Source organism: Acanthochromis polyacanthus, chromosome 16, assembly GCF_021347895.1.
Source record: "Acanthochromis polyacanthus isolate Apoly-LR-REF ecotype Palm Island chromosome 16, KAUST_Apoly_ChrSc, whole genome shotgun sequence".
NCBI classification, from domain to species: Eukaryota; Metazoa; Chordata; class Actinopteri; family Pomacentridae; genus Acanthochromis; species Acanthochromis polyacanthus.
In genome coordinates this window covers 7,944,732-7,970,728 of record NC_067128.1, presented here as the reverse complement: position 1 = coordinate 7,970,728, position 25,997 = coordinate 7,944,732, and the positions used below count along the sequence as shown (strand labels likewise).

Sequence of the window (25,997 nt, the reverse complement as noted above, 5' to 3'; positions counted from 1 at the left end):
CAAAGTTTTTGGGTTTATGGCTTAGGATTGTTTTATTGATAGGTCAAACAGCAAGATAACAGGAAAAAGAGTTTGCAAACATGCCCATGTACAGGAAGAACAAGGCTAGAGAAGGCTGGCATACGTAACCTTTTGGCACTATTTGGCTGTTTTCTGCACAATTGATCAGAGAGAAAAGGTCCATTTATTCCATAAGTAGAGATACTGGAATGCTTAGAACAAGTTTCAGTAAATTACACCACAAGTTAAAAATGATGCTCTACATAGAAGAAAGCATGTCTTCCAAAGCCTGTCCATACTGGGTACTAAAAGCTGGCCTCATAAGTTTTAGTGTTTTACCCTTTTCAGCTGTGTAGGTAACTAAAAGCAGCTGATTTTAAAGTAAACTTTCATTCTTAACAGTCTTCTTGCAAACAACTATTACCTGCAGTATGGTACTAATTTATCCAGGTTATAAGAATCTTAATACCAATATATGTAGAAGCTCTCTGTATACACTAGACTGCATCATATTAATACCGAGACATCTATGATTTAAGTCTTCAACAGCTAAAACCTGAAGGTTGAATTTAAATGAAGGTCACAGTGAGAATGGTGAGCTACTGCTGGATAAGACCACAACATGGACTCACATTTACCTCAAGTACATTGACTGGAAGAAATCAGGTAAACTGTTTTACATTTTACCGTGCTGTGTAAACATTAAGTGTCATTGTCCCTTATCCATTTAAAAAAAAAAAAAAAAAACGATGTTGAGTGCAATCTGTTAAGCAGCATTGGATATTCATGTCAAACCTTCTCCACACACATGGCGATACCCATCCCTCCTCCGATGCAGAGAGACGCCACTCCCTTATGACCTCCAGTTCTCTGTAGTGCATGCAGCAGAGTGACGAGCACTCTGCAGCCGGACATGCCGATGGGATGACCCAGAGAGATGGCCCCGCCGCTCACATTCACCTGAACACAAGACAAATTCTCAATAGATGGAAAATAGTTCTGGCAATAATGTAGCTTTTCTTCAGGCAAAAAACATTCACTTCCGACGTCCAAAATTAACAGAAAATTGAAAAAAGTGACTAAATATGACTGTTAGATAATTACCTTGTCTGCATTCAGGCCCAGCTCTTTGACCACAGCAACAGACTGAGCAGCAAAGGCTTCATTAATCTCAAATAAGTCGACCTGGTCCAGCTGCCAGCCTGCTTTCTCAACCTAAGAGCGACGACAAAAGGAATTAAAAAGAAACGGAAAAGCAAATTCTGTGCATTACATTTTGTCTCTCCTTGCTTCTCACCGCTTTCCTGATGGCCGGTATTGGTCCAGTTCCCATGACAGACGGGTCCAGGCCAGCTTGAGCCCAGGATACAATTCTGACCATCGGTTTAACGCCACGCCTCACAGCCTCCGATTGGCTCATCAGGACAGTAGCTGCTGCTCCGTCATTTATACCTGTAAAAAGACAAAAGCAGCTATAGAAACTATAACATATCAGCTGGATCGCCATCAATGAAAGGAAAGGTGAAGAAGCTACTCTGGAACCTGAAGCGTTTCCAGCGGTGACGGTGCCGCTGCTGTCCTTGATGAAGCAGGGTCTGAGCTTGGACATGCTGTCCATGTTGCTGCCGTGTCGAGGAAACTCATCCACCTTCACCTCCACTGGACCTGAGAGGAAGAAAAATGTTCAGACATCAAAGATGGAAGAGACCTCGTGTCCTAAGTAGAAATCAAGTACCTAAAATCCCTGATGGCTTACCTTTTCTGGATGGCACCATGACAGGAACAATCTCCTGATCAAAGTATCCTGCTTTCTGTGCCGCCTCCGTTTTGTTCTGAGACTGGACAGCGAAGCGATCCTGCTCCTCTCGACTGACGCTCCACTGCTTTGCCACATTCTCAGCTGATAAAGATCCATTACAATAAGTAATAGTGATAAACACAACATAATACACAGCACTGGCTGTTGTGGGAAACTACCAGATAGCTCCTGACCTGTGATTCCCATGTGGTAGCCATGGAAGGCGTCTGTCAGTCCGTCGGCCACCATGGAGTCCTGCAGGGAGGCATCGCCCATCTTCACTCCTGCTCTCATTTGCACTGTGTGAGGAGCCTGAGAAGACAAGAAAGTGGTAAATAAAACCTCATGCCATCTAAGATACTACAGTATGTATATCCATAGACATGAACCTATGGATATAACGATTACTTTGATAAAAGCAGCGACAGTTAGCTGATGTAATGAAGTTCTGTCTGACAGAACATTGAGTCAACAAGTGCTCTACTAGATATGCTTTCTACACAGCCACGGATACTGGGCCGACTTTAGGGATTATGAAGTTCTGAATCAATATATCAGTTGATAGATTCAAGATTCAAAAGCTTTACAACAGCATAAACACAGTGGTTAGCCTGACTAATGAGATTCATATTTTGCGAGTTCTCATCACACAACAGAAACAACGAATAAAAAATAATTAAAAAAGAAATCTGTGCAAATGTTGGCATCTTGTGCAATACTGTAATATGTAAACAGGCATGGGATGTGTGCAAAGTGTTGCTATTCATAGATACTGCAGGTGAGTCAGCGATTTAGTAGCCTGATGGCCCAGGGATAGAAACTTTTTTTTATCAAAGTTGGTGTCAGGAGCGCTTTGCAAACACATCTACCCCGCATCTATATTTGACGTGTTGAAGGTATATTGAAAAAGGAAAAAAACATCATTGTTTATTAACTTTCCTGCAGTGTATTTCTTAAAATAGTTAGCAACTTAGCATAAACACAAAGCTTTACTCTGCACCAGCATGTGCTCAACTGCGATACGTTCTCTGCTACATGTGCTGCAGACAGTGCTGACAGTATGGCAAACAATGGAGTTAAAGTTGCTCTGCTAGAAAAATTATGTGATGACACTGCTTTTAAGCTACCCCATGCATCTTTTCCTTTCTGTATTCTGTTCTGTAAAAGAAAATTGGCGTACATTTTACATATATGCTGATACCATTATATATCTAACAGGTCATTATTGGCCAACTGATGTATCGGTCAGGCTCTGAAACTATGTGATCTGTTTCCAGTTTCACATCTTACTGTGACTTTCCTCATCTCATTACCCACCCTGCTCATGCTCTCCATGCCACCTGCTACCACCACAGTGGACTCTCCGGTCTGAATGGACTGAGCTGCCAGACACACAGCCTTCAGCCCAGAACCACACACCATCTGGCAGCTCCATGCAGGGACAGGATAAGGAATACCTGCACCAACACTGGCCTGACGAGCCGGGTTCTGCCCATGACCTGACAGACAGAAAAGGAAAAATAGTTTAGTGGATAAAAAACATCAAGCCGAGATTAACCAACACCGTGACAAATGAATATTTGATCTCTGCCCTTATTTTATCTGTGTCCCGAGCTTTTACCTGCCGTTAGGACGTGTCCCATGATAACCTCAGAGACATCCTCTGGTTTGACCCCAGCTCGCTTCAGTACGTCCTTGATCACCACTGAGCACAGGTCCTGAAGTGGGACCGTGGATAGAGCACCATTCAAGGACCCTTTGTAAAAAATAAAACGTATCATCAGAGAAATGTCAACCATTTGAAACTCCTATTTGATCATTTACGGAGGGAAGATTGATGTGCATCAAACTCTTAAGCGAAAAAAGCACTCTGAAAATGTTTCGCTGCTCTTGCAGTTAGCCTTCAATTCTGACATTGCAGCTTAGATGTATGTTGCACCATGTGGCATCATGAGGTATCACACAGAAAGCACAGTTAAGACATTGTAGCTTAAAATATTGATATTTTCCAAATACAAGGATTGTTGATTTCACTGTTATGTACCCTTAGATTTTGCATTATCAATTCCAAAACAACAAAAATAAGCAACATGAAGATTTTTAGCTTTGAAAACCAATGCATGCTTTTTATTTTTACTGTTTTTTGCACAAATTGAACATTTTGCTATTTTTACAAGATCTTCTCCTGATCTGTTAGTCTTTAAAATGTCAAAAACAGACAAAAAAGAAAAAAATGCCACTCGCCAGTTGAAATATCCTAAAATGCCTGATTTAATAAGTAATCTAAAATTCAAATGATGCTGAATTTAAGACAGAAAATCAGCATTGTTTGACTGTTCAAAGCAGATTCTGTTAGACTGATTAAACAAATGTAACAATTAATTACAATTATACCAAACGGTAAAACTTCTACAGGAGCAAAATCTTCAACATTTTCAGTTTGTAAAGAATAAACTAATGTACATATACTGTAAATTGGCAACATAAGGTGAAACTAAATTTAAGATTAGATAAAAATGTTTTAATCGCAAAAGAAATTCTATGGGACAGTTATTGCTCTGGAAATAAAGTAAATGCAGTGCTCAACAGGAAAAATAGGATGAAAGTAAAACACATTACTTTAAATAAATAAATAGGTAAGGTAAAATCAGACTGGAATAGAAAAGTGAGAAGTAATACTGGTGATGATTATGTCATAATGCACAAGATAATTAAATATTGCACATGGAATTGAAACATTACACCTGAAAAATGAAATACTGCACATCACACGGACAAGTTGAACATACATGAATATTGCACAAGAAGAAAACTTAATTTTACACGATACTGAAACTGATATTGCACAAACTGCTTGGAAAGGTGATAGTATTTTTCAGATTGATCAGTAATATCAATTTGTCACTATCATTTGGGGATGTGCTGACTTCACTGAGAGAACAGTGGCTTTTCTGACAAATTAAATCAGTCACATCACACAGAACCATAGGACGGACGACCTGCAGTCAGCCAATAGTAGCAGACTGCTGCTCTGTCGCACTACGACCCATCAGCCAATCAGCGCCCTGAGAAAACTCCGGACACTGGAACCAACCAATCACACCTCGGCAAGACTCCGTGTATTTAATTGAAGGACACAAACCACTTTGCTAAATTAAAACGACAACTTAACCAGGAAATGCTGCTTGAAGGAGACAATAAATAAATAAATACGTATAATGAAAAACAGAATGATTACAGAGCTATTTTAATCCAAGTGCAGCTAATTTGACAGCAGTGTAGAAACAGTAAATATTACAGAAACTTCCTGTAATAAATGTCCAGTATTATCATTTACCTATTGGCGTCCGTGCAGCAGAAACGATTACTACTGGTTCGGTGCTCATTTTGCTGGAAGAAAAGGCTGGAGGTGGAGAGCTGCCTTCAGTATCCTGCTCCTGTCTGAAATCAAACTGCACTGTGCTCTGTTGACACACTGCATGGATGTCTGAGTGGATGTATTAAAGTGGAAGTCGAGGGAACCACAGCGCCCCCATGTGTCTGGGAGGACGACAGAAAAACTGCACCGAGGTGAACTCCTTAAAGAATGCGTTACATGAAGCTCTACAAGCTCTGACATTGCATTATTTATATGTATTGAGCGTTTTGGATTATTTTAAATCAAATTACGCTGTATTTAAGTCATTTTGATTTGAATGATCAAGAAAAAACATGGTCAAGCTTAAATATGTGACATAACTTTTTAATTCTTGTATTTTCTATTAATCTATAGCCTGTTTCTACCTGTTCAGGCTTCTACTTGCATTACTGTAAGCCACACAAGTAACAAAATTGGAAAATTATACACATGCATGGCATTGTTGTCACAGAAGTAGTTCCTAGTTTTATGTGCATTTATTTTTTCATAAGTAGAACTGTTAAATATTGGCATCATGTTTATGTTGTAAATTAATCCTGAGTTTTCAAACTGATGCTCTGCCAGCTAGTAATAATGGGTTTCACTCTATAGTATTAAAAATCTTTATTGGTATTTGGTCAGTACATGAAAAGGACTGAAGTCAGAATAATATGAACATCGTGTATGAACTACTCACAATTCAACAGAATCTCTCAAACAGAATTTTGTCAATGAAAAATTAAAATTGCACTAAAAAAAAAAAAAACACAGGCCAACATCTAAAAATGACCTTCTTGAATATTGCGAAGCTACTGTAATTCAGTGATATTACCGACTTTAGATGAGTTACAACACCAGATGCCTGATTTCAGTGTCAAGAGCTCAAACAAGAACAGCATAGACGTGCTCAAATAAACATCAGAATGAAACATACTAGTTTTAAATCATACATCCACGCAATTTAAATCTAACATTAACCCATTCCTGTTATATCCCCATGTAGCAACACAAGTGTGACGGAGGCATCACAATAGGCGGGGGGGAGGAGGGTGAAAATAAAACGTCCTGGACAGCAGTGCTGTGTTTACAGACTATGCATTTGTTGCCTTGTTTGTATATTGTATAAAAAAATGAAAAACAAAACAAAACAGTACATGTCAAAGTACATTACAAAACCGCGCTGTCGCTCGTCCCGGAGTCCAGGCCGTTCTGAGCGTGCCGTGACCCTGCAGTCCTGGTGCCCTTGGTTACCAGGGCAGCCTTGTCCTCGTGGGGGTCGGTGGTGGAGTCCGTGTCATTCGAGTGCTGAGTCAATGACGTCTCGCTGCCTGTCGGAGAGTCCACGCTCTCATACCCTGCACTCAGCTGGCTCCCGAAACCCACGGGTCCTCCAACTCTCCCTGCAGCAGTCTGACTCCCTGGAGCCTCCTCTGAGTGGTTGGACAGTTTGGTCTCAGCTTCGCCGGGGCTGGAGACCATCGGGGACATGGGAAAGTCTTCCTCGGTGCTGCTCACCTCCCGGTACAGGCTGGGTGTAGTGGTCTCGCTCCTCTGGGATGAGTTGCCGTTGCTTGGGCCGTTGGAGACCCTCCCGTAGTCTTTGCCCATTGGTTCGGAGGGCGCGCTGGTCTGCTCGGGCTGAGCGGAGGGTTCAGCAGATGAAGCAGCGGGTGAAGTTCTGCTGGGTCCTGCTCCACCCAAAGCCCCCTGAGACTGGGAGAGCAGCTGACGGGTGTCTTTTAGCTGCTGCTGCAGGACGAGGATGGTGCTCTGCATCCCCTCTACCTCCTCGTCTAGCTGGATGATAAAGTCATTCAACTCTGGGAGTGACAATGTAGAAACGAAGAACAAAATTAACTCCAAACATCACGTTAAAGGTCGACATGACATGCAGTCCCACTAGGCCAGGGTGAAAACAGAGAAGCTTCTCGTATTCTCACCGTCTTGGCTGCTCTTGAGCTCCTCACTGTACTTCTTTTGCAGGGCCAGCTCAGCCTCCAGCTGGGCGATGCGTCCCTGGGACAGCTGCCGACCCAACTCCTGGTTCTCTTGGATCAGCATTCGACACTTGGCCATCAGTTTCTTCCCCGTTTGGCTGTAAGGGAAACAAGTCTCACATCACACAGTGAACCAGGACACAAACACAACAGGTAAAAAGATGCCAATCATTTGTTCCAGTTGTCTGACCCACTTCCCAATTTTCCAAGGGTCAACAGAAACTCTTCAGCCAGGTAGTCCCTAAATGATTTTTGTCAAAACACAATTTCATTAAATCTATTAGTCTGCAGCATAACATAACAAATATCCAGAACCCACTGACACAAATTTGTCTTGTACAAATGCATGTTAAAGACTTTTTGTGAAAGCTCCAAGTATCAAAGAAGGTTCATCTTTAAGTAAAATTAAGAGTTAAGTCATGAATATATATTAAAAATTGATGGTCCTAAATGTGTCTGAAACTAAAAACATGCCTTGAGTGACATTTCTATGGAATGAGTGCATTCATTGTTACACTGGCTTAACTCACCAGGATGTGCATTGAAGAAAAGCATTTCTAAATTTAACTTTTGAAGTTCTACCAATTCAATCGCTACAAAATTTCTAATCTCAGACACTCTTGTTACATCCCTGAATGTGAAAAACAAGCAAAGTGTAAAATGTAACAGCAGAGATATTAGAATGACATGCTGCAGGAAAACCTACAATTTAGGTACCAACCCTTAACTATCAGTAGAGTAGCAGATAGAAAATGTGCACTGCAAAACCAGGCACAGGTTTCGTTTGGTTTTCACTTTAAATACATGGACAAAATGTTTCCAACAGTAAAATAAAACGGCTCAAAGTGCTGCTTTCTCAGTTTTACAACACGTCAAGAAATAGTGCAACAGTCCAGCACACCTGTTACTTTTACATTAGCAGTGACTGTGGTTATGCTTTTAAAAATCCCTACTCGGGATGCCGAATTTGCACACAAAAAACACATACATTATTTAAACCCATATTCAATCCATTTGGTCTATAAATGCCTATGGAAGTCATCTAGCCAGAGATGTTAACTGTTAAAGCAAATAATTCTGCAATTGCATCTTACTGAAGTAGAAGTAGTCGTTAAAAGTGTTGATAGCACTTTAAAAACAGAATGTAAGCTCTTACTTATCAATAAAATGTAGTTATGCATTAACATCAATTATTTAGCTGCATTTACTGCATTTCTCTTCCAGTAGCAGTTATCGTAACCATGAATTTCTCTAGTGCTCAGAGGAAATTAGCTTCAAGCTTCTCATATATACACTGCCACTTCAAACCTCCCTGTCTCACTTTAGCGTCAAGAGATCGGAGTATAAATTAGTTTGTAAAACAAGGAAAACAGAACAGTTTCCATGAGGGATTCATTGTATGAACATTAGCTAAAGACCCGACAGGTGTAAAAGGAAAGTCTAACCAGCTATTAGCTTAAATGGCTGAGGGAGAGATTGTTTGGTCAATCACAAAATACACAGAAATACAATAAATACATTCTCATCGACTCATAACATGACTTGTTAAAGACATCTACATTCACAACTTGAAAACAGGACTCAGTGCACCTACAGCAGTGTGTTTCAGCATCTAACAAATTAAGCAAAGCTTAATTCATGATTAAACCCTGAGCAAGTAATTAGCCAAGAGTATACAGTAAAGGTCAATGGTGCTTCCTGGTTCACACACACTGCAGTACGTATTTGTCTCAAACAAGAGAAAGATCAAATTAAATACCAATAAAAATAAACAAATCACAAAATAAAACATGTAAAATACACTCTACCGTGTGTAGGCCCGTGTTCAAAGACACGGGCGACTGGACCCTCATGCCTGAACCACAGCCCTCTGTGGACCGAGGATCTGGCTCCGCTCACAGTCTTAATGTCATTTCTAGTGGCTCCTCCCTCCCCAAAGTCTTACTTTTAAATCCTAGAAACTTTCCTCATGTTACTGGAATGTATCTAGACTGTCCCAAAAGTCTTTTACATTTCTCAGGCAGACTAGCAGGTATCTGTGTGGTGTAATCCACAGTTAAATGTCTTTATAAAGCGAGTATGGGAGCTGTCTTTAAAATGTTCAATTGCTGTTTTAGGCTAGGGATGCTCCCTGCCTGACTCAACCTCCACCATAACCCCCCTACTTAATATGTGAACTGTCTGCTTTGAGCTGAGGGGGTGGGGAGGGCATATCCATGTCGGCATGTGAGTGACCACCTCTTCAGGAACAGTCCGGACTCCTTCAGGCCCTTGGACGGTGAGGGGATACGAGGGGAGAGAGCTGAAACACAAGTGTCACCTGACCATACTGTCTTTTCTCTTTAGGTTATGTGATATGTAGCTGGCACAGTGCGAGAGTACAAAAACAGTTTTGTTTTGCAGTGACTGGCTTTCTGTAAAGTCTGAGTCTCGTGGTGAGTACAGCATTTGTCAGCCTTCCCCCCCACCATTGTTCCTGCATGCCTGCAGTGAGAGTGAGGGTGGGGGGCGTGAGGAAGTCTTGACTTTTTTTTTTTGAGGGGGGAGTTATTTTGATTGTCTTTACCTATCAGGTGTAAATTTCCAGGCACTCAGTTCATTTTGGGCCTGCTCCAGTTTGTCTTTAGTCTGTTCCAGTTCAGCCTTCATTTTGAGGAAAAACAAGTTGATGGCCGGATCCACCATGGACGACCGCAGTTGGGCCGCACTCGGCTGCTGGACTTGCTTGAGGTACTGGATCTGGGTCTGCAGGATACAACAAACAAGTGTCAGTGATAGAGAAGGACGAAGAAGTTTCTCTGTCACTGTTGAAAGTACCAGAACGAATCCTTAATTTTGACTTCGGTTGTCACATGTACTTCCTCCAAAGTCCCTAAAATCTGAAGTCATCATGTCCCATTTGATCTCAATTTAGAATCTGAATCTCCAAGCAGGGACATTTCAAGCAATTTCTGCATGATGCCTTTTTAAAATATATAATTAAGCAGCACCTAGATTTAAATTCCGATACTTTCAACCAAAAATACTTACATAGGTAATTTAATCCTAATCATTTATTGTAATTTTCCATAAAGATCACATTGTACTTGTGTTCTAACAACTATTACACATGCTCCCCTGCTGTTTGACCACACTAGCTCAAAAACAAACAAAAGTCAGCAGCCACAGTCAAAGGTGTGATCTCCCAGAGAATATATTTGAATACATTTACATAAAAGGCAAAAGGTCCAACTAACATGCCTCAGAAACAACCAGCTTGGCATTTGGGAAACACAGCTGAAAACACACAAATAATGGAGTCCTACGTTTTGCTGTTTAGAGGTTCAAAACCTTTCAAACCTTCACCTGGCTGCGTATGTCGAGTTCATCTCAGTCGCTCTTTAAGAATGGCATGTGCTCCCATTAAGTCACCGGTTCATCCACTGAGCTGTCAATCTGATAAGAGCAACGGATGCCCTCCTTCACACAATTTACCTTTAGCCTACTTTCCATTATCCCGAGTGACCGGGAGGTACATAGCTGTACTGACATAATATCAACAGTTTACTGAGAGAAAACCAGATGACACCAATTCTGTTACATGGCTGTTAAAGCAAAAGTACAAAACATTAGGCTGATTCTTCACAAAACTTGTTTTTTTTGTACATAAACAAGCACATGTAATAATAATAAATGAACTACTGAATGAATGAAGAAAGAAATGGTTAGCTGCAGCCACAGAGCGGCTGGATTTCTAAGAGATAACCAATAACTACACAGTGCAATCGATCATTACTCACTTGTAGAGCATTACTGATGACTGAGCATTTGTAACTATCATGCTCAAAGAGGTGCCCTGGGCATCAACAATTCCGATAAGAGCGTGCAATCTTTATTTAGTCGGACTATCTCAGGTTCTTTCATCGAGCCACAATAAAAACAAATGCATAAAAAGAAAAGAAGAGGCATAGATACTTACTGTGCACTCTTGCATCTCCTGCTCCTTGGTGGCAAGTCGCATGACCAAGATGTTCTCCCGGCGTGCAGACTCCTGCTGCTGCTGCTTGAGCTTCTCCTCCGACTCCTTCAGCCCTGGTACATCGTTGGCTATGCGATGGAAAACAGGTAGAACAGCAAATGCATCAGAAAGAGAAGATAGAGAAGAAAACTCCCATTCAAAAGCACCCCGATGTAGGGATGATATAATGCATCAGATGTACTTACAACAAAGCTCTGCATATTTTGCCTCCAGGACCTGCATGTACGCTTCATGCTGCTTCCACCTAGGAGGTGCAGAGTGTGAGTTAACAGCTCGACCTGAACGCATCAAATGCTCCTACAGTATAATCAAACACAAACAAGACAAGCTTTTTTTCTCTACCTCGTACACAGCTCTTCTCTGGTCAGGGTCTTCATGTCAGATTCACTGAGGCGAACCTGTAGAGGTGAAGAAAGAATCAGAATTAGAAAAAGCAATCTATTCACATTTATCAACATTAAGGGGCTCACAATAAATCAATGAATTGACTGAATAGAGACACTCACCTTCTTGGGTAGAGGCTCCTCGTTGGTCATTTTGAATTCTAGGAGAAAATATAAGACAGACAATCATCAGAGTGTGTATGGAGTCGTGCGCTGAATCGGCTGCATCATCTTTTAAGCTGTAACGCACTGGCTGTGAGCACGCAGTAAAATATGACATGTACGACAACTGGGCTAAAATGCTAAAAGCGCTGCTGCTACCCGACGATTAAAGGACGATTAAAGGGTTTGTGGCGACCAAGTTAACTCGCTGGGTCGACCAAAACCAACGTTAACAGTAGCAGTAAATAGTGGATTCTAATGTTAGCTGGTGTGGCTGCCAGCAGCAGCAATGCTCAGCGAGCAACACAAAATAAGCTAACCAATGTTAACTGCTAATAACATTTAGCATCCGCTGGCAAACTAACCACACGGTAAGAAACGGTGGCGTTTAGCTCAAGTATTTCCTTTATGTTCCGCCCGGCAGCATGCAATTCTTGGCTCTGTTTTCGGCTCCTTGTTATCGCAAAATGGCGGTGAAGGAAATGACTCCCTCCCTTGCGCTCCTTTTCCTGAAACTAGCGGGCTCTTGGCTGCAGATATCGGGCCTCGGGACGTGAAAACACTTACCAGACCCGCTTCCTTCGATGTTTCTGGAACCTCTCGGCGTCGCGGATTCGTAAGGAGACGGAAAAGTGCGACCACGTTGGATTTCGCGTTGATATTATATGAAGTAGTCTCGCTTCAGCGTGGTCACCATCATCTTCCTCGCCGACGGTAGAACAGAATGGCTTTGGACGAGCTGCTGCTGCGTTGCTCTCAACTTGCTGCAGAGCGCCGCCAGAGATAGGAGGAGACAGAGGGCTCGCTCCGAGAAGATATTCTGGATTGTAAAATACAGCTGCGACGATAGATAGATAGATAGATAGATAGATAGATAGATAGATAGATAGATAGATAGATAGATAGATAGATACTTTATTAATCCCGAGGGAAATTCAATCTTCCATAAACAACAAAAATAGTAAAATAACCATGAATTTGTCTGTTAGTTTGTCTGTGCACAACATTACTCAAAAATGGAATAACAAATTTGGATGACATTTTCAGGGAAGGTTAGAAATGACTCAAGGACTACCTGAGTATATTTTGGCAGTGATGCGGCCTATAGTCTGGATCCACGGATTTGTTTAGGATTTCAGAAGAGTTTGCTGTCTATTGTACATTTGCACTATTCCTCATTTTGTATAGTTTGTTGACTTTATTTATCTATTTTGTTTACTATTTATTTTCTATTTTACTTTATTTATCTTTTTTAAGTCTATGTTGTACTTAGATTTATATTGTTTGGCATTCATTGTGGTTTGCAAAGAAAGAATTTTATCGGACCAAGAAATGCGTTTCTTTACTGTGCACATGATAATCATCCTTTGAATCTTGAACCATGAAAGTGTGAATGAAACACAACCTAGTGCTCTTTAAAGCTCTGTGATTTATACCAGAAACAGTTAGTTGATTGATCCATTAGTTGAACAAAAAGGTAAATAATCCTTAACATTAATGACAGTCAGTCAACTGATGTAAATGTTTACAGTAGAAATACAAAAGTTGTTTTTTTGTTTTTGTCAAAAGTGTCTGGTTCCAACGCCTTTATTTAGTTGTTGTTGTTTTTGTTTTTAAGGTTGTTTGTTTGTTTTGCAATAATTTGAATAGCTTTTGGTTTTGCAATGCTGACCTGATAAAACACACAGTTTGAAAACATCATGTTCAGCCCTTCAGAGTCAGAATCTGTATTATATTCAAGCAGGTTTTCACATACAAGGAATTTGACTTGGTGTTTTAGTGCATCACCATAAACACACAAAAATAAAGACAGATAAAAGTTTTTTGTCCGTGTTGCAAATCAAACAAGTAAAAGCTACTTAAATGCATCATGCAATGCTATTTTTCACTTTTCATTTTCTCTCCTATTTTTCCCTGTCCTGAATGATGGAAATCCCTGTTGTTGTTTTTTTGAGTGTTCAGTCTTTATTGTGGCATGCAAACTGAAAATTGGAATTTAATCACATGCACCGAGAACTCGTGTGAACATCTTCCTTAATATAGACGATCTCTGGCATCGCTTCTGATCCGTTGTGGTAGAGGAAAGGTTCACGTGACTCTTTCATTTTTGTTTTATATTTATGGTAATTATGCAGCTTAGTTGCACCAATTATTTACATTTTTTTATCCTTCTATTACATTTCATGTTTTTTCAATAACTTGGTACGTGTTAAAATAGAACTGTAATAAAATAAATCGACAAGAAGTGACGAAGTACATTATTTAGCTCAAAATATGCAACAGCGACTATGCAGGACTCACCCAGAGTCTACACGCTCATATGATCTAATGCACCAAGGCCACAACCAGAGGGCTGAGTTGAAAAATGATATAAAAGGGGTAAAGTCAAACGTATAATAATAATGTAAACATTTATTTTAGTATGTCACGATGCATCCGTAACAAGCATCAATGTATCAATTCTACCAGTATCTCTGTATTGAGTAATGGTTTCAGTTTTCGCAGTTGAGGTTTATCTAATTCTTGCACACTCCTGTGAACGCCCCCACATGACGATAATGGTACAGTCCACCCCGCTGTCAACTTGAAATTGTACATTTCAAGGGCAGTTACCAGCGTTGTCTAGCCACGTCTGTTCACTCATTCAACGACATCACGAACATGCTGTGCAGAGCGGGGCAAATACGCAGGTAAAACACAAGTCAACATGCCGTTTAGTGCTGGTGTTTTGCCCAAGGTGCATAAAGAACGAGGACAGCTGACTCCTGCCAGCAGGACTTGTTCTTGAACTTGAGACAGTTGGCTATAGAGAGCTAACTGTTAGCTAGCCAGGATGCTTACTTAGTTTAGCTGCTCAGCTAAGTTAGCCTGTGGCGCACTAAATAAACAGTTTTGTTCAGTTACCGAGTGGTCGTGTATTCACAGGCCTCTTTTGTGAAGTTGTAAACTGAATTTTATAATATTTGCACACATTTTTTTAACATACTCGTGTTTAGCTGCTTAATGAACTAATATCTAAGTACATGCTGCAATAGTAATCAGATCCAACTCTAGACATTTAGGTCACTTCAAGCCAGCTGATCAAACTGATGTGACCGACATTAAAAAGCCGACCTGTGCCAGGATATTCTGGGCTAATGTTGTGCAACTAAATCACTTCTCTATTATAACCATGTCTGGTAGCTAAGCTTAATTATTTTTGTCTGTCTAACCCTTTTGGAAACTGCTAGCATATGGACTGAATAGTTAATCAATTTCAGATTGAAATTGCTGGTCAAATTAATGTAATTGTCAAAGGCTGCAATTCAGGATATACAAGATGCAGATGTTGTAATTCGGTTTTACTAAATTTAAACAGATTCAAAGTTTCTTTCTGGGGTTGTCTATGTTTTCCCATTGAGCAACGTATTCTACGTTGTTCTTGAATGTAGGCTATTGTATGACATGAACCCAGTTTCATTGTTCAGTAGTCACACGTCCTGTCTGACCCAGGGTTGACCCATGTTGATGGCTTTGCATATTAACACATTCCAAAAGCTTGAATTTTGAAAGTTATGTCACAAATCAAATAGCAACACCTGTCCAAAAAATAGGAGTGAAGTGTTTGCCCCAATTTGATCAGCCCTACCAACGGCTGTGTTTGATGAGGCAATGTTTCTGTGCCTTTCAGGTGTGCAGCCAGCCTCAGCCAAACTATAAACCAGGTAGCTGCATCGAGGCAGAAGCACACTCTTCCTGACCTGCCCTACGACTATGGCGCGCTGGAGCCCCACATCAATGCAGAGATAATGCAGCTGCACCACAGCAAGCATCACGCCACATATGTCAACAACCTAAACGTTACAGAGGAGAAATATAAGGAGGCACTCGCAAAGGGTACAAACAAAGTAACATGACCTAAATCAGGTCATAGCCTCAATGTCTAGCTAGGATGTGTTTAAAATGTATCATCCTAAACTTCTCTTTGTAAGTATGGTCTGTCTCAAAGTTTGCAAAATGCTGATTCCCCTGGATGTATTCGACATGTATTTTAGGAGATGTGACAGCACAGATTGCTCTCCAGCCTGCACTGAAGTTCAATGGAGGAGGTCACATTAACCACTCTATCTTCTGGACTAACCTCTCTCCGAATGGTGGAGGAGAACCACAAGGTGAGGCAGCAATACTTTAATTTTTCCTCCACACTGGATTCACTTGGTGCACCTGAGGTTTTAAGTGGATGTTGAACTCAAATTTATCAGGATATGTGAAAAATGATTCTGATAGATGTGCAAGTAGGAGCTACTGGTTTCCTAACAGGTGTTACAAGGCTACCAAGAGAGTTGGTGGTGGTTTATTTAGGGGTTTCTGCCCCCTAGTGGTAGAAAGCTAACTCAGGGGAAATTCAGAGTATCACGCTGATTGCCTAAATATGTTTCCTTTCTTGTAAATCATAAAACCGCTTTCAATTTGTAAGAACCTGACAGTAGACCTCTCTTTCAAGTACTGTAGAAAATGGTTTTTAAAAATGCAAGCTAGTTTTACTGAAAATTGATTGCTGTTTATGTGTACCACTTCACTGAAGTAGCGCCCATCTGTTTCACATCTCGTAGGGGAGCTAATGGAGGCCATCAAGCGGGACTTTGGCTCCTTCCAGAAGATGCAAGAGAAGATGTCTGCTGCTGCAGTGGCAGTGCAGGGCTCAGGCTGGGGATGGCTGGGTTATGAGAAGGAGAGTGGAAGACTTCGCATTGCTGCTTGTGCTAACCAGGATCCTCTGCAAGGGACAACAGGTCAGTTGAAAATTAATTTGAAGAAGAGATGAGTCTTGGCCTTCTTGCTACAGTACTTGATGTATACCCCCAACATAGGGTTTTGACAAATGCCACTTACGAAACGGAGCCATCAGAGTATTGTTTTTCCTGTCTTTGACTCTCAGGTCTCATTCCTCTCCTTGGTATCGATGTGTGGGAGCACGCCTACTACCTTCAGTACAAGAATGTGCGGCCTGACTATGTTAAGGCTATCTGGAATATAATCAACTGGGAAAATGTGACCGAGCGTCTCCAGACTGCCAAAAAGTAGAAGCTAATGCCCAAATATCCACTACAATCCCTTTCCTCCTGACCTGGATCAAACAGTAGTTGCAGATAATTTTCAGTTTAACCTGGATTGAGTGTCTTGAGAGTTAACATGCTTTTTAAAAATTAGCTTGAGACAGTTCAAACTTGTCCTTGAAACACAGTCTCTGTTTGTGCAGATTATACAGCCTTGATGAGGGACATTGAGTTTGAATCAAACATGCAAGTTATTTGCAAGTGCTTTTTATCTCAGGTCTGCTCCCTACCACCAGACTTTGTTCAAAGCGCACAAAAAATGGCCACTTTTAGCATCAAAGCTGGCTTTTGTTTTTCACACCCGCAAAATGGGTGCCATACTAAACTGTCAGATAACCAGAGTGAATATTCAGTGAGCTGGATCAGATCAAATTAGACTAAAATCAGACAATTTTATGGCAATCTGTGTTTTTGATGCATTATAATAAAATAAGACTTCAATTGTGCAAGCTTGATTCTTTACTCTTCACCTTCTATGTTTAAGGGTTACTCCAAAACATTAAGAAGATTTTTCAAGCTATTGTTAGAAGAGAAGGGTGATGGAAAGGTGAAAACAGAGAGCTGTTCATAATTGCTTTTTTTCCTGGGTAGTTCAAATGTCTTTGGCCTCACTTGAGGATAATATAGATCACTTTCACATGGGTCATGGAATCTCAGAATGCTTTTAAATGCTAATTGAAGTTTAGTATGTACTTTTTTTTAAAACCAAATTTGGTGAGGGATCTACATTAATTAGAACCTGAGAGGCTTGTCCACTTTAAGATCTTTTTGGCAAAGATTTTCATCCTCTGTTTCATATGGCACCACATGACTATCAGCATTCATTTCCTGCTGTTTTTTTTTTTTAAGAGATTTTCTTTCTTTTTTTTTTAAAGCTTGGCCAAAATAGCTGTAGTCCAATCAAAAGAAGTAAATCTCTGTAGAAAAAAAGTTTCTCTGAGAAACTGCCATCTAGCTGGTGAAACCAACTCAACCAACAATGACAAGATGTGCAAACACCGGTGTCTGGTGGACGTTAAATACATCTGTCCACCACTGCCACCAAAATGTCATGAAACCCGGTAAGCTGAAAAATCTGTAAATGGTTTATGGTCACATAGTGGACTTTGTACTGTGTGATCTCCTGGTGCTGCACTTTATTTTTTACTGTATGACCAAAAGAGGGCAGTGTTTACCAAGGCTTTACTCCTGATCTTGTGGCTGTTTTTTTTTTAACAAGAAAGTCAACAATCCAGTGCATTTAATTAAAAAGTGCACGACAAATAGTACATACGGCAGTGCCAAAAGTTGCAGTTATTAACCTCTTTGTCCTCACATCTTAAAGTAGAATTTAAATTGCATTGCCATCTGTGACTTCTGAGTTTGCTTTGTGTTTAGTAAAGGACTTTACCTTCAACGTAATATAATTTACTTCATAAGGACATGTTTACTGTATCCATACAAATGGCTTCCAGCTGGTTCATCTCCTGTCATCCAAGAGTTTCCTCTCTCCCTGTCAGTGATTAGCATCGACCACCTTGCAAGTGGGGAAGTCACATTCCAGAGATCTCTTCCTTTTCCTGGCGGTGGTTGTCATGATACTGAGGTGAGACGGACGCTGTGAGTTCAAGCACATGGTGACCAGACTCGGGTCTGGAGACCGGTATCTACGCCCTTTGTGTTGAACCAAAAAGATGAATTAGAATTGAATGCATCTATCACAAAGAGTGCCATTTAATCAATTTTCCAATTAATTTTTGTGAAAATATGAGTGAATTATTACTTACTGGTATAAATGTGTGAAGAATGAAAACATTTTCATCAGAGTATGCAAACCTGAGTAGATTTGTGAGACTTTGCCAGTGTTTAAAACAGAAGTCTCTTAATTTATAAGGTGATGGCTTGTCTCAATGTGGCCTACTTTTGCTCTGTAGAAGTGTGCCAAAAAGTAGTTCCCTCGTCTACAACTCATAAAATCGATGGAACTCACTCAGGATAGAGTTTCTTTAGCCTCTGGAAAGGAACAGAGGAAAATATTGGGCAAATATTTCAGCCACTGGATTTAACCCATTTAGTGCTATTCCTTTAAAAACTGCAACTAAATCGCGGTTTACTGTAAAAAATCTGAAAGTGAAATGTACAAACACACATATTTAACTTTGTTTCCAGTCTCATTTTCATCCATTGTTGAAGGAATTCCCTGTGGTACCACAAGGACGTAAGCAGATATCTTAGATGTGCAAATGTTGATCGGTTTTAGAAAGAACTTTCAAACTGTCAGAGTTTTGTTTAGCTTCTTCTCTTCAGACACAAACACACACTTTGTAAGAAATACAAGCTCCAAACAGTTGGTGTGGTTTTCTCAGTGGGTGCGCACAAGCATGCAATGAGACTTGCATGTGGGCTTGTTTGGGCTGCTGATTCATTGTCGGGGCCTAAGTGTTGGAAGTCCATTCACATCCCATACTGCGTTCTTTATTGATTCAAATAATGGACTCTTTACCACACACAGATTTCACTCTTTCTTCCAAAACACTGTCAATGTGCATGAATGTGGCAGAGAGAGAGAGAGAAAAGAAACCTTTAAAATGAAGAATGTACTTCAGATTTCACTGTTCTCTCTACTTCTGAAGCCTTTTGTTGGAAGGAAGTGTGTCAAACGTGTGAGTGCTGACATGCACATATGGTTGGATGGATGGAAGGTGAAGACTTCTTTGAATTCTACAACATCCACACCTGCAGGAGAGATCAGCGTTTGTCATTTATCTCACAAGTAACCTCTTTTCTGAATGGAGATCAGTATCATCAGTTTCTTCATGACTTCTGACCTTTTCGGCTTCGTCATCACATTTCTAGGCTCCACCAGGCTATTGTTCCTTGACGTAAACTGCTCATGCCTGCGTCCTACACAAGCTGCCATTGTCCCATTTGGACAGGGAAAGTGAACTTTGGGGAGGTAAAACTTTCCAGGATTCGTCGGCCGTTGTTCCTGGCAGAGAGGGTGACAGAGCTCAATTCGGGGCACCCGTTTGGATCCGAGCCTGAGTCTGAGTGCTTCTGAGAGGCAGGAACCAGACATTTCAGTAAGTCTGAAGCAACAGTGGGTTTGTGGGAAGGTTTGATACCTCAGGCTGAGGATGGTTGATTCCTCATGTCTGCTAAAAACAACCAGGCGGACAGAAATACATCATCAAGAGCATAAGTAAAGTGGAGGTGTATACAGCACATTTCATCAAGTCTCTGCAATATTGTCTCTGTTAGTGCTACATCTATGCATTAACATTTCCGCACCTAAAAAATCTCTCTCCGAGAGAGTGTGCTGTAAAGGAACGAGAGGAAAAGATTGTTTTAGCAAGAGGGTGTGACTGTGTCTGGTTACTTCTTTTGCAGTTATGTAACAGTCACTTGCACCAGTGAGTCTGAAGGCTTGTGGACATCCTTTCAGCAGCAGAGCGCGATAAACCACTGCGGGCCTGAGGTCATTTGAGTTTGTTAGATTAATCCAACTTTAATAAATCCATACAGACATCACAGACTTTTCTCTTGCCTCGCTGCCAAATGTATCTCAAACACAAGTACAAGTTGACGTAAGAGCCTTGTATTCATAAAAAGAACAACAGTTGCATCAGTTTATGGATGATTTTACAGGCTTATGAATGAGTGATGCTGCGGGAGCCTTCTGTGAAACTTAAAAGTGAGAATCTTTATAACCCAGACGCCCTGTTTAAAGCTGTTTGGAGACTTTGTTATGTATTTTCTCTTCCCATATCCATCGCGTCTGAAGCTGCTCTCTCCGTTTCTGCATTATTCGTCTTGGTAATTAAGTCTGTTGGATTTTGATTCAATAATCCCCTTTGGATTTAATCAAGACAGTGAGTAAGTTTTTTTTTTCTGTCAGAATTTGGCTCCGTTGTGTCCTCTTTTGCTGAGAGTCAGCACTCGGCAGATCCTTTTTGGCTGGATAGTCAGGATGTCAGACGGGAAGAGACGAAAAAGAGGCAGAGAAAAACTTAGAAACTGGAGAATACCCAAAGACGAGAGTATTAGAATACAATAAGGGGCATTCATGTGCAGCAGACTTGACTTCCTCCTGGGATGAAGCTGTTCTTAGTGTAAAGTGACCACATTTAGGACTATATCAGTGTCTCCAGGTGGCATCTCATAACTAAAACACGTCCCTAGACGCATAAAACATCCTTTCCAAGTGTTGAGGAAAGTGACAGACAGTAGCAACTTTTTTGGTTTAAGCAAAATTGCTATTCATTTGCCATGTGGGGCAAAGATTTCCAGCTGATTTCCTGTATAGATACGAACTTAAAGTATAGATATTGGTTAAGTGGAAGCTTGGACAATATGAAAGATGGACATACATGTTTGGAAAGAAAAGAGAAACTCTTGTATCTATCTGTATTAACTACCCAGATCCTCGATAGAACAGAGTTTATTTTTTCATGTGTCACAGTTTTGGCTCTACACTGTGTGTGTTTACACTACATCTCTTTCTGTGTGACTCTGTGAAAACCAGTCCTGACATCGTTTTGGCTCCAGAAGTGCAGATATCACTAAGATGCATATGTTGACATCTTAGAAATTATCTGATGTTTGTGGAATTTTTCGGTACCAGGTCAGCAAAGAGTGAAGCAGCTGGAAAAGAAAGCAGCATGTTGAGAAGGTTCAAAGACTAAATAGACAGATTTGACAATGTGTAGACAAGGCAGGACAAGAAAGATGAATGCAAACGTAAATACATGCAGTGCGGGCAATGAAAGGTAAAATATCGTTTTCACTTTGAGACACTGGCTTGATATCAACTCTGTTGGTGGCCTTAGTCATTGGATCAGACATTTTGTGCCACAGATTACAAAGAACCCCTCCCCGATGTAAGGAGAGGCTTTTACATACAAAATGACTCAAAATTCACAAAAATATTAACTATTAAAATGAGCAAACTATATTTAAGGGTACAAAAACCTGCAATAAACTATGCTCACACAACATCCTGTGATGGCTGTATTCTTTGTGTTGATAATGCATTGCCAAGTTACTTGTTTTTGAGGAGGGGTTTATGCTCTAAATATCAGTTCTGTACATATTTTGTATTCGGGTATAACCCAGGATGGTACAGGATTATACATGCAATTACACATCAACTATTACACACTGTTCTTCTTTACATACACTGATCAGGCAGAACATTATGACCACTTGCCTAGTAAGTTGTTGGTCCCCTTTATGCTGCTCAAACTCTTCTGATCCAGTGGGGGGAGATCCATGAGATCTCTGGGGATGTCCTGTGGGTTGCAGGGTAGGACGTACCTAGATCAGGCTTGACCTGGCACATCCCATAAATGCTGAATAAGATTTGGATTTGGAAAGTGTGAAACCTGGGTGAACAGACCTATCTCTGTTGTGTTCAACAGGCCAGTCGTGAGCAGCTTTTGCAGTGTGTCGGGGTGCATTGTCCTTGCTAAGGTAACTGGAATCAAGGACTGCTGTTGCCACAGTGGATGTTGGTGTTGCTTAACCTGCAGTGTTTAGGTGGGTGGTACATGTCAAACATCCACATGAATGTCAGGACTCAAGGTTTCAGCAGAACATTGCATTATGACAAGATGATCAATGTAATTCATTTCACCTGGGCATAATGTGGCTGATTGGTTTTTATACACAGTTTTGATAAGGACCCCTTCAATGTGTGTTTTTAGAACAGCTGTGAGAGAGATGCATCTCCAGCTAGGAAAGTTGAAAACTAAAACTGTCGAGCTCTCAGGTGAAGTTAATAGACACTTAGAATAGCTTTATTCTGACATTTCTTATTCTTTCTCAGCAGTGTTACGGCTACAAGTAGTTGTGTGCCATCCTGTTGTTTGGGTGGTGTCCTGTTAAGGCTTTTGCATGGGGGAGATTGCATGTGTGGGTTCAGCTGTGGATGTTTTCAGTCTTTTCAGAGTTTCTCTGGAACGCCAGCTGCCAGTCATTCCAACTAATGACTCAAGAGTTGACGACCTGCACTGCAGCCCTGTTCTCCTTGCCTCCCAACCTTCCTGATGGTGCCACCCCCCAGCTCCCCTCCACCTTTAACCAGTTGGACTAGCCATCACCACACCTGCACACTATATACCTGCAACCATGCTCTTAGTCTGGGCGGCTGGTATCTGTGACCAGTCTGCCCTGGTGCCTCTCATTGTTATATTGTTTTGTATTGTGATGTCTTTTGGTCTGCGGGTACGTGTGGTTGGGTGGGTACCGCAGACACTTCAGGCTTCTGTTGGCAGCTGCTGCTTTGGTGTGGAGCCTGGGCCTCCAGGTAGCAGTCGCCAACTTAGTGAAGAAGCCACTCTGTGTTTTGAGTATTCGTGACCTGTGTGGTCAGTGTGTGTGTGTGTGAGGCACCATTTTTTTGTTTAGTTTGTCTTGGCACTCTTTGTATTAGTTTTTGTGACTTATGGTGGGTGTTGTTTCTGTATTTAAGTTTGGCTAGGGAGTTTAGTTGTTTGGTTTTAGATAGTTTGAAAACTCTGTTAGTCTTCATTTTGTTATATTCTGTTCTTTGATTTTGCAGCACTGACCAGTCTTGTGTTCTTTATTGTCACTTTTGTGTTCCATTCGCCACTAAGCAATAAATCCCTTCACCTGAATCAATAACTTCTCTGGTTATTTTGTTACATCCAGCCACCCCCTAGAGATATTCCTTTTTCTGAGTAATATCAGCTAACTGAACTAACTGATCAGTGTAGCTTCAATTCAAGTCTTACAATAATAATATTATTAATATATTGATAGTATAAGTATGTGAAGGTATCTTCATATATGCAGAGAATTAAAAAACACAATTTAAATTTTAGGTCTTCTATGAATTTCAACGTACCCCCCCCATTTTTATGTGGAAAATATCCACGTGTCGTTATTGTCCTGTACCAAAACAGTTCATTCCATTCTAGTACAGCGGTGAATTCAACACCTGAAAATAAGCACAGAAAAGATCTCTTAAGGTAAAAAATGTAGCTTTGAACCCAACCAGTGGCATCATGATAAAACCTGCGTGTTTATGCCTGTGCGTGAGGTGGAACAAGACATAAATCCTATTAGCAGTTCCGTATATGCCAACATGTTGAGCTGTGTCTGCAGTTTTTCCCTCTTAACCTTTACCAATGCACTGTGGAAAGCTGGCTGTGTTAGCAGTAGGAGCAGACATTTCTTTATCCCCGGAGGTGGAATTAGGGAGAATCTCTGTATAACACACTGCCCTGAAATCAAGCCATTTGACACATCTGCATGCTGGAGAAATCACAATAAGGAGTGAAGCTTGCTGTGTTTAAGCACGTCTCCAGTCTGAAAATGTAGCAACACAGACCTCTGTCCTTATTCTGCATGTGCGCTCGTTAGGTTAATTTGCATTTCAGTCTGTGAGTTGAATATATTGACACTGATAAACCTTACTAGACTGACAAGACAAGATAGCAGTGTTTCCGTATAGAAACACTGTTTGTTATTTACATTGTCAGGGATTCAAGAAGTTCGATCAGTTCTTTCAGATTGTTGATGTCAGACGTAAAACCTTCTGTTTAGGTCTGAAAACCCGCTCTGTCCAGACACATCGACAGTGGTTAAGTTTCTGTTGTGGTATTTTTCAGAAGAGCACGAAGGACGACCCAAATCCAGATAGAACCACTTCGGAAGGAAGAGTCTCAAGGTGATTTAATGCAAAAACCAAATGGTTACAGGAAGGCTGGCAGACAAACGAAACCCAAAGACCAAGGCAGTGATCGACCTCCAAGACAGGCAAAAATAGCCAACCAAGTAACCAGGAAAACAGACAGAAAAACAAGGCCCCAGACAAACACATAAAACATTCTGACAAAGCAGTGGAGATGGAGAGAAAGTTCATAGAGAGGAATTCTAGTTGGAGATTGATTACAGGTGTAACCAATAAGTGACAGAGAATATGGTATATGTGGTGATATTACAGACATGAGTTGAACATGGACCATAAAACATGACTGAGAGTGAAACTGTCACATTAGCCGTTGTTATGGACTTGGACAGTTCACAGCCTGGCTCTCAGATCAGGCTCAGTTTGCAGCACCTGTGTGATTGAGTTCGGCTGTGTGCTGTTGCCAGTCAGCTAGGCGGGGATATAGGGACGGATCTCCCAACTGCTCAGATGGTTGGGGGTAGGCGACGTGGAAGGTTTGACACCATCAGTCGGCCTTCTTTTTAGAAACCTAAGTGTCTTTGTGTCATCAATGCACAGAACACAGCACTTCCTTCCTTTTGTTTTGCTTAGGTCTAACTGACTGTTTGGGGAATTTATTTTTACCCCAAAACACATGAGTAATGGCTCACTAATAACATACGTTGCCCATCAGACCCAGAAACACTCAAACTGGTTCAATCCAAGGATAAAACACCCAAAAACACAAGCGCAGTAATGTAAATCCAACCCAATGCAGTGAGGATTGCACAGACCTACATATAGGGGAGACCAGACAACTGTTCAGCACAGGAGAGTCAGCCCCTTTGGTCAAAACTAGCAGTTTACCTGCATTTAAAAGATAAGAAACACTCCTTTGAGGACAGCAATAGAGGATAGACAAACGATTTGTGAATTGAGTGAAAGAAGTTTAACTGTAATATCTATCTCTGCTCTGCAACACCATTTATCGTTGTGAGTCTTTATCATCAGCCAGTTATTATCCATTGGGTTTGGAGTAAGAATCATTACCTGGGACTCCCCATCGGTCAGTTAGACCAGAAGCCTTTTGGATAAAAGGGCAAATGTCTTCAAGAACCAAACGAAGAGAAGTCTAGTTACCCTTTGCTAAAGCACCTAAAACCACAAGTCAAATCCTAAACAGTCAAGAAATTTAATTAGTCTTTCACATAATTGCAGCAGGAGCTTAAGTAATATTTGAGTCCCGTTGCTTGATATGTCATTATTTGTTCACTTAGCCTGTTTCCTCCACACTTGGTTGTATTTTCTCTTTATTATTACACTGCTTCAGCCTCAGCCATGAAGCCATTCTATCTCTCTTTTTTTTGACATTATGCTATTTTCATCTTATCCTTCTGGTGTTTCCATTCAGGCTTTTTTATGCACAGTGGTGGATGGAAATACACTTTGTAGCATTTGGCCAGATGCACAGGAGTGAGGAAGCAGGATTTCT

The 25,997-nt window shown here is 40.9% G+C and overlaps 3 protein-coding genes across 3 annotated transcripts; 1 reads left to right on the top strand and 2 right to left on the bottom strand.

The window, feature by feature from the left end:
* Positions 1 to 165: 165 nt before the first annotated feature.
* acat2 (acetyl-CoA acetyltransferase 2) lies at positions 166 to 5,308 on the bottom strand. Its single transcript, XM_022212701.2, has 9 exons — positions 5,136 to 5,308; positions 3,420 to 3,554; positions 3,116 to 3,297; positions 1,993 to 2,110; positions 1,757 to 1,900; positions 1,543 to 1,665; positions 1,298 to 1,452; positions 1,105 to 1,215; positions 166 to 960 (listed from the first exon to the last, which is right to left on the bottom strand). Exons 1-9 carry the CDS (start codon positions 5,182 to 5,184, stop codon positions 790 to 792), a joined length of 1,188 nt encoding a protein of 395 aa, XP_022068393.1. The 5' UTR covers positions 5,185 to 5,308; the 3' UTR covers positions 166 to 789.
* A 496-nt stretch (positions 5,309 to 5,804) lies between these two features.
* Positions 5,805 to 12,528, bottom strand: wtap (WT1 associated protein). The gene is made up of 8 exons (XM_022212699.2): positions 12,323 to 12,528; positions 11,717 to 11,754; positions 11,553 to 11,608; positions 11,396 to 11,454; positions 11,151 to 11,278; positions 9,759 to 9,937; positions 7,136 to 7,290; positions 5,805 to 7,015 (listed from the first exon to the last, which is right to left on the bottom strand). Exons 2-8 carry the CDS (start codon positions 11,744 to 11,746, stop codon positions 6,363 to 6,365), a joined length of 1,260 nt encoding a protein of 419 aa, XP_022068391.1. The 5' UTR covers positions 11,747 to 11,754; positions 12,323 to 12,528; the 3' UTR covers positions 5,805 to 6,362.
* Positions 12,529 to 14,302: 1,774 nt separating this feature from the next.
* sod2 (superoxide dismutase 2, mitochondrial) lies at positions 14,303 to 17,300 on the top strand. The gene is made up of 5 exons (XM_022212703.2): positions 14,303 to 14,445; positions 15,426 to 15,631; positions 15,790 to 15,906; positions 16,348 to 16,527; positions 16,674 to 17,300. Exons 1-5 carry the CDS (start codon positions 14,417 to 14,419, stop codon positions 16,817 to 16,819), a joined length of 678 nt encoding a protein of 225 aa, XP_022068395.1. The 5' UTR covers positions 14,303 to 14,416; the 3' UTR covers positions 16,820 to 17,300.
* The last annotated feature ends 8,697 nt before the right edge of the window (positions 17,301 to 25,997 follow it).

Bases quoted from the DNA above. Each gene is read 5' to 3' on its own strand.
- sod2 (XM_022212703.2), top strand. From the start codon at position 14,417: ATGCTGTGCAGAGCGGGGCAAATACGCAG. The intron at 14,446-15,425 runs GTAAAACACAAG...TGTGCCTTTCAG, and splicing joins AGAGCGGGGCAAATACGCAG to GTGTGCAGCCAGCCTCAGCC. The intron at 15,907-16,347 runs GTGAGGCAGCAA...CACATCTCGTAG, and splicing joins TGGTGGAGGAGAACCACAAG to GGGAGCTAATGGAGGCCATC.
- acat2 (XM_022212701.2), bottom strand. From the start codon at position 5,184: ATGAGCACCGAACCAGTAGTAATCGTTTCTGCTGCACGGACGCCAATA. The intron at 2,111-3,115 runs GTGGGTAATGAG...TTGTCTTCTCAG, and splicing joins GCATGGAGAGCATGAGCAGG to GCTCCTCACACAGTGCAAAT. The intron at 1,216-1,297 runs GTGAGAAGCAAG...CGTCGCTCTTAG, and splicing joins TACCGGCCATCAGGAAAGCG to GTTGAGAAAGCAGGCTGGCA.
- wtap (XM_022212699.2), bottom strand. From the start codon at position 11,746: ATGACCAACGAGGAGCCTCTACCCAAGAAG. The intron at 11,455-11,552 runs GTAGAGAAAAAA...TGCACCTCCTAG, and splicing joins AGAGAAGAGCTGTGTACGAG to GTGGAAGCAGCATGAAGCGT. The intron at 11,279-11,395 runs GTAAGTACATCT...TCCATCGCATAG, and splicing joins AAAATATGCAGAGCTTTGTT to CCAACGATGTACCAGGGCTG.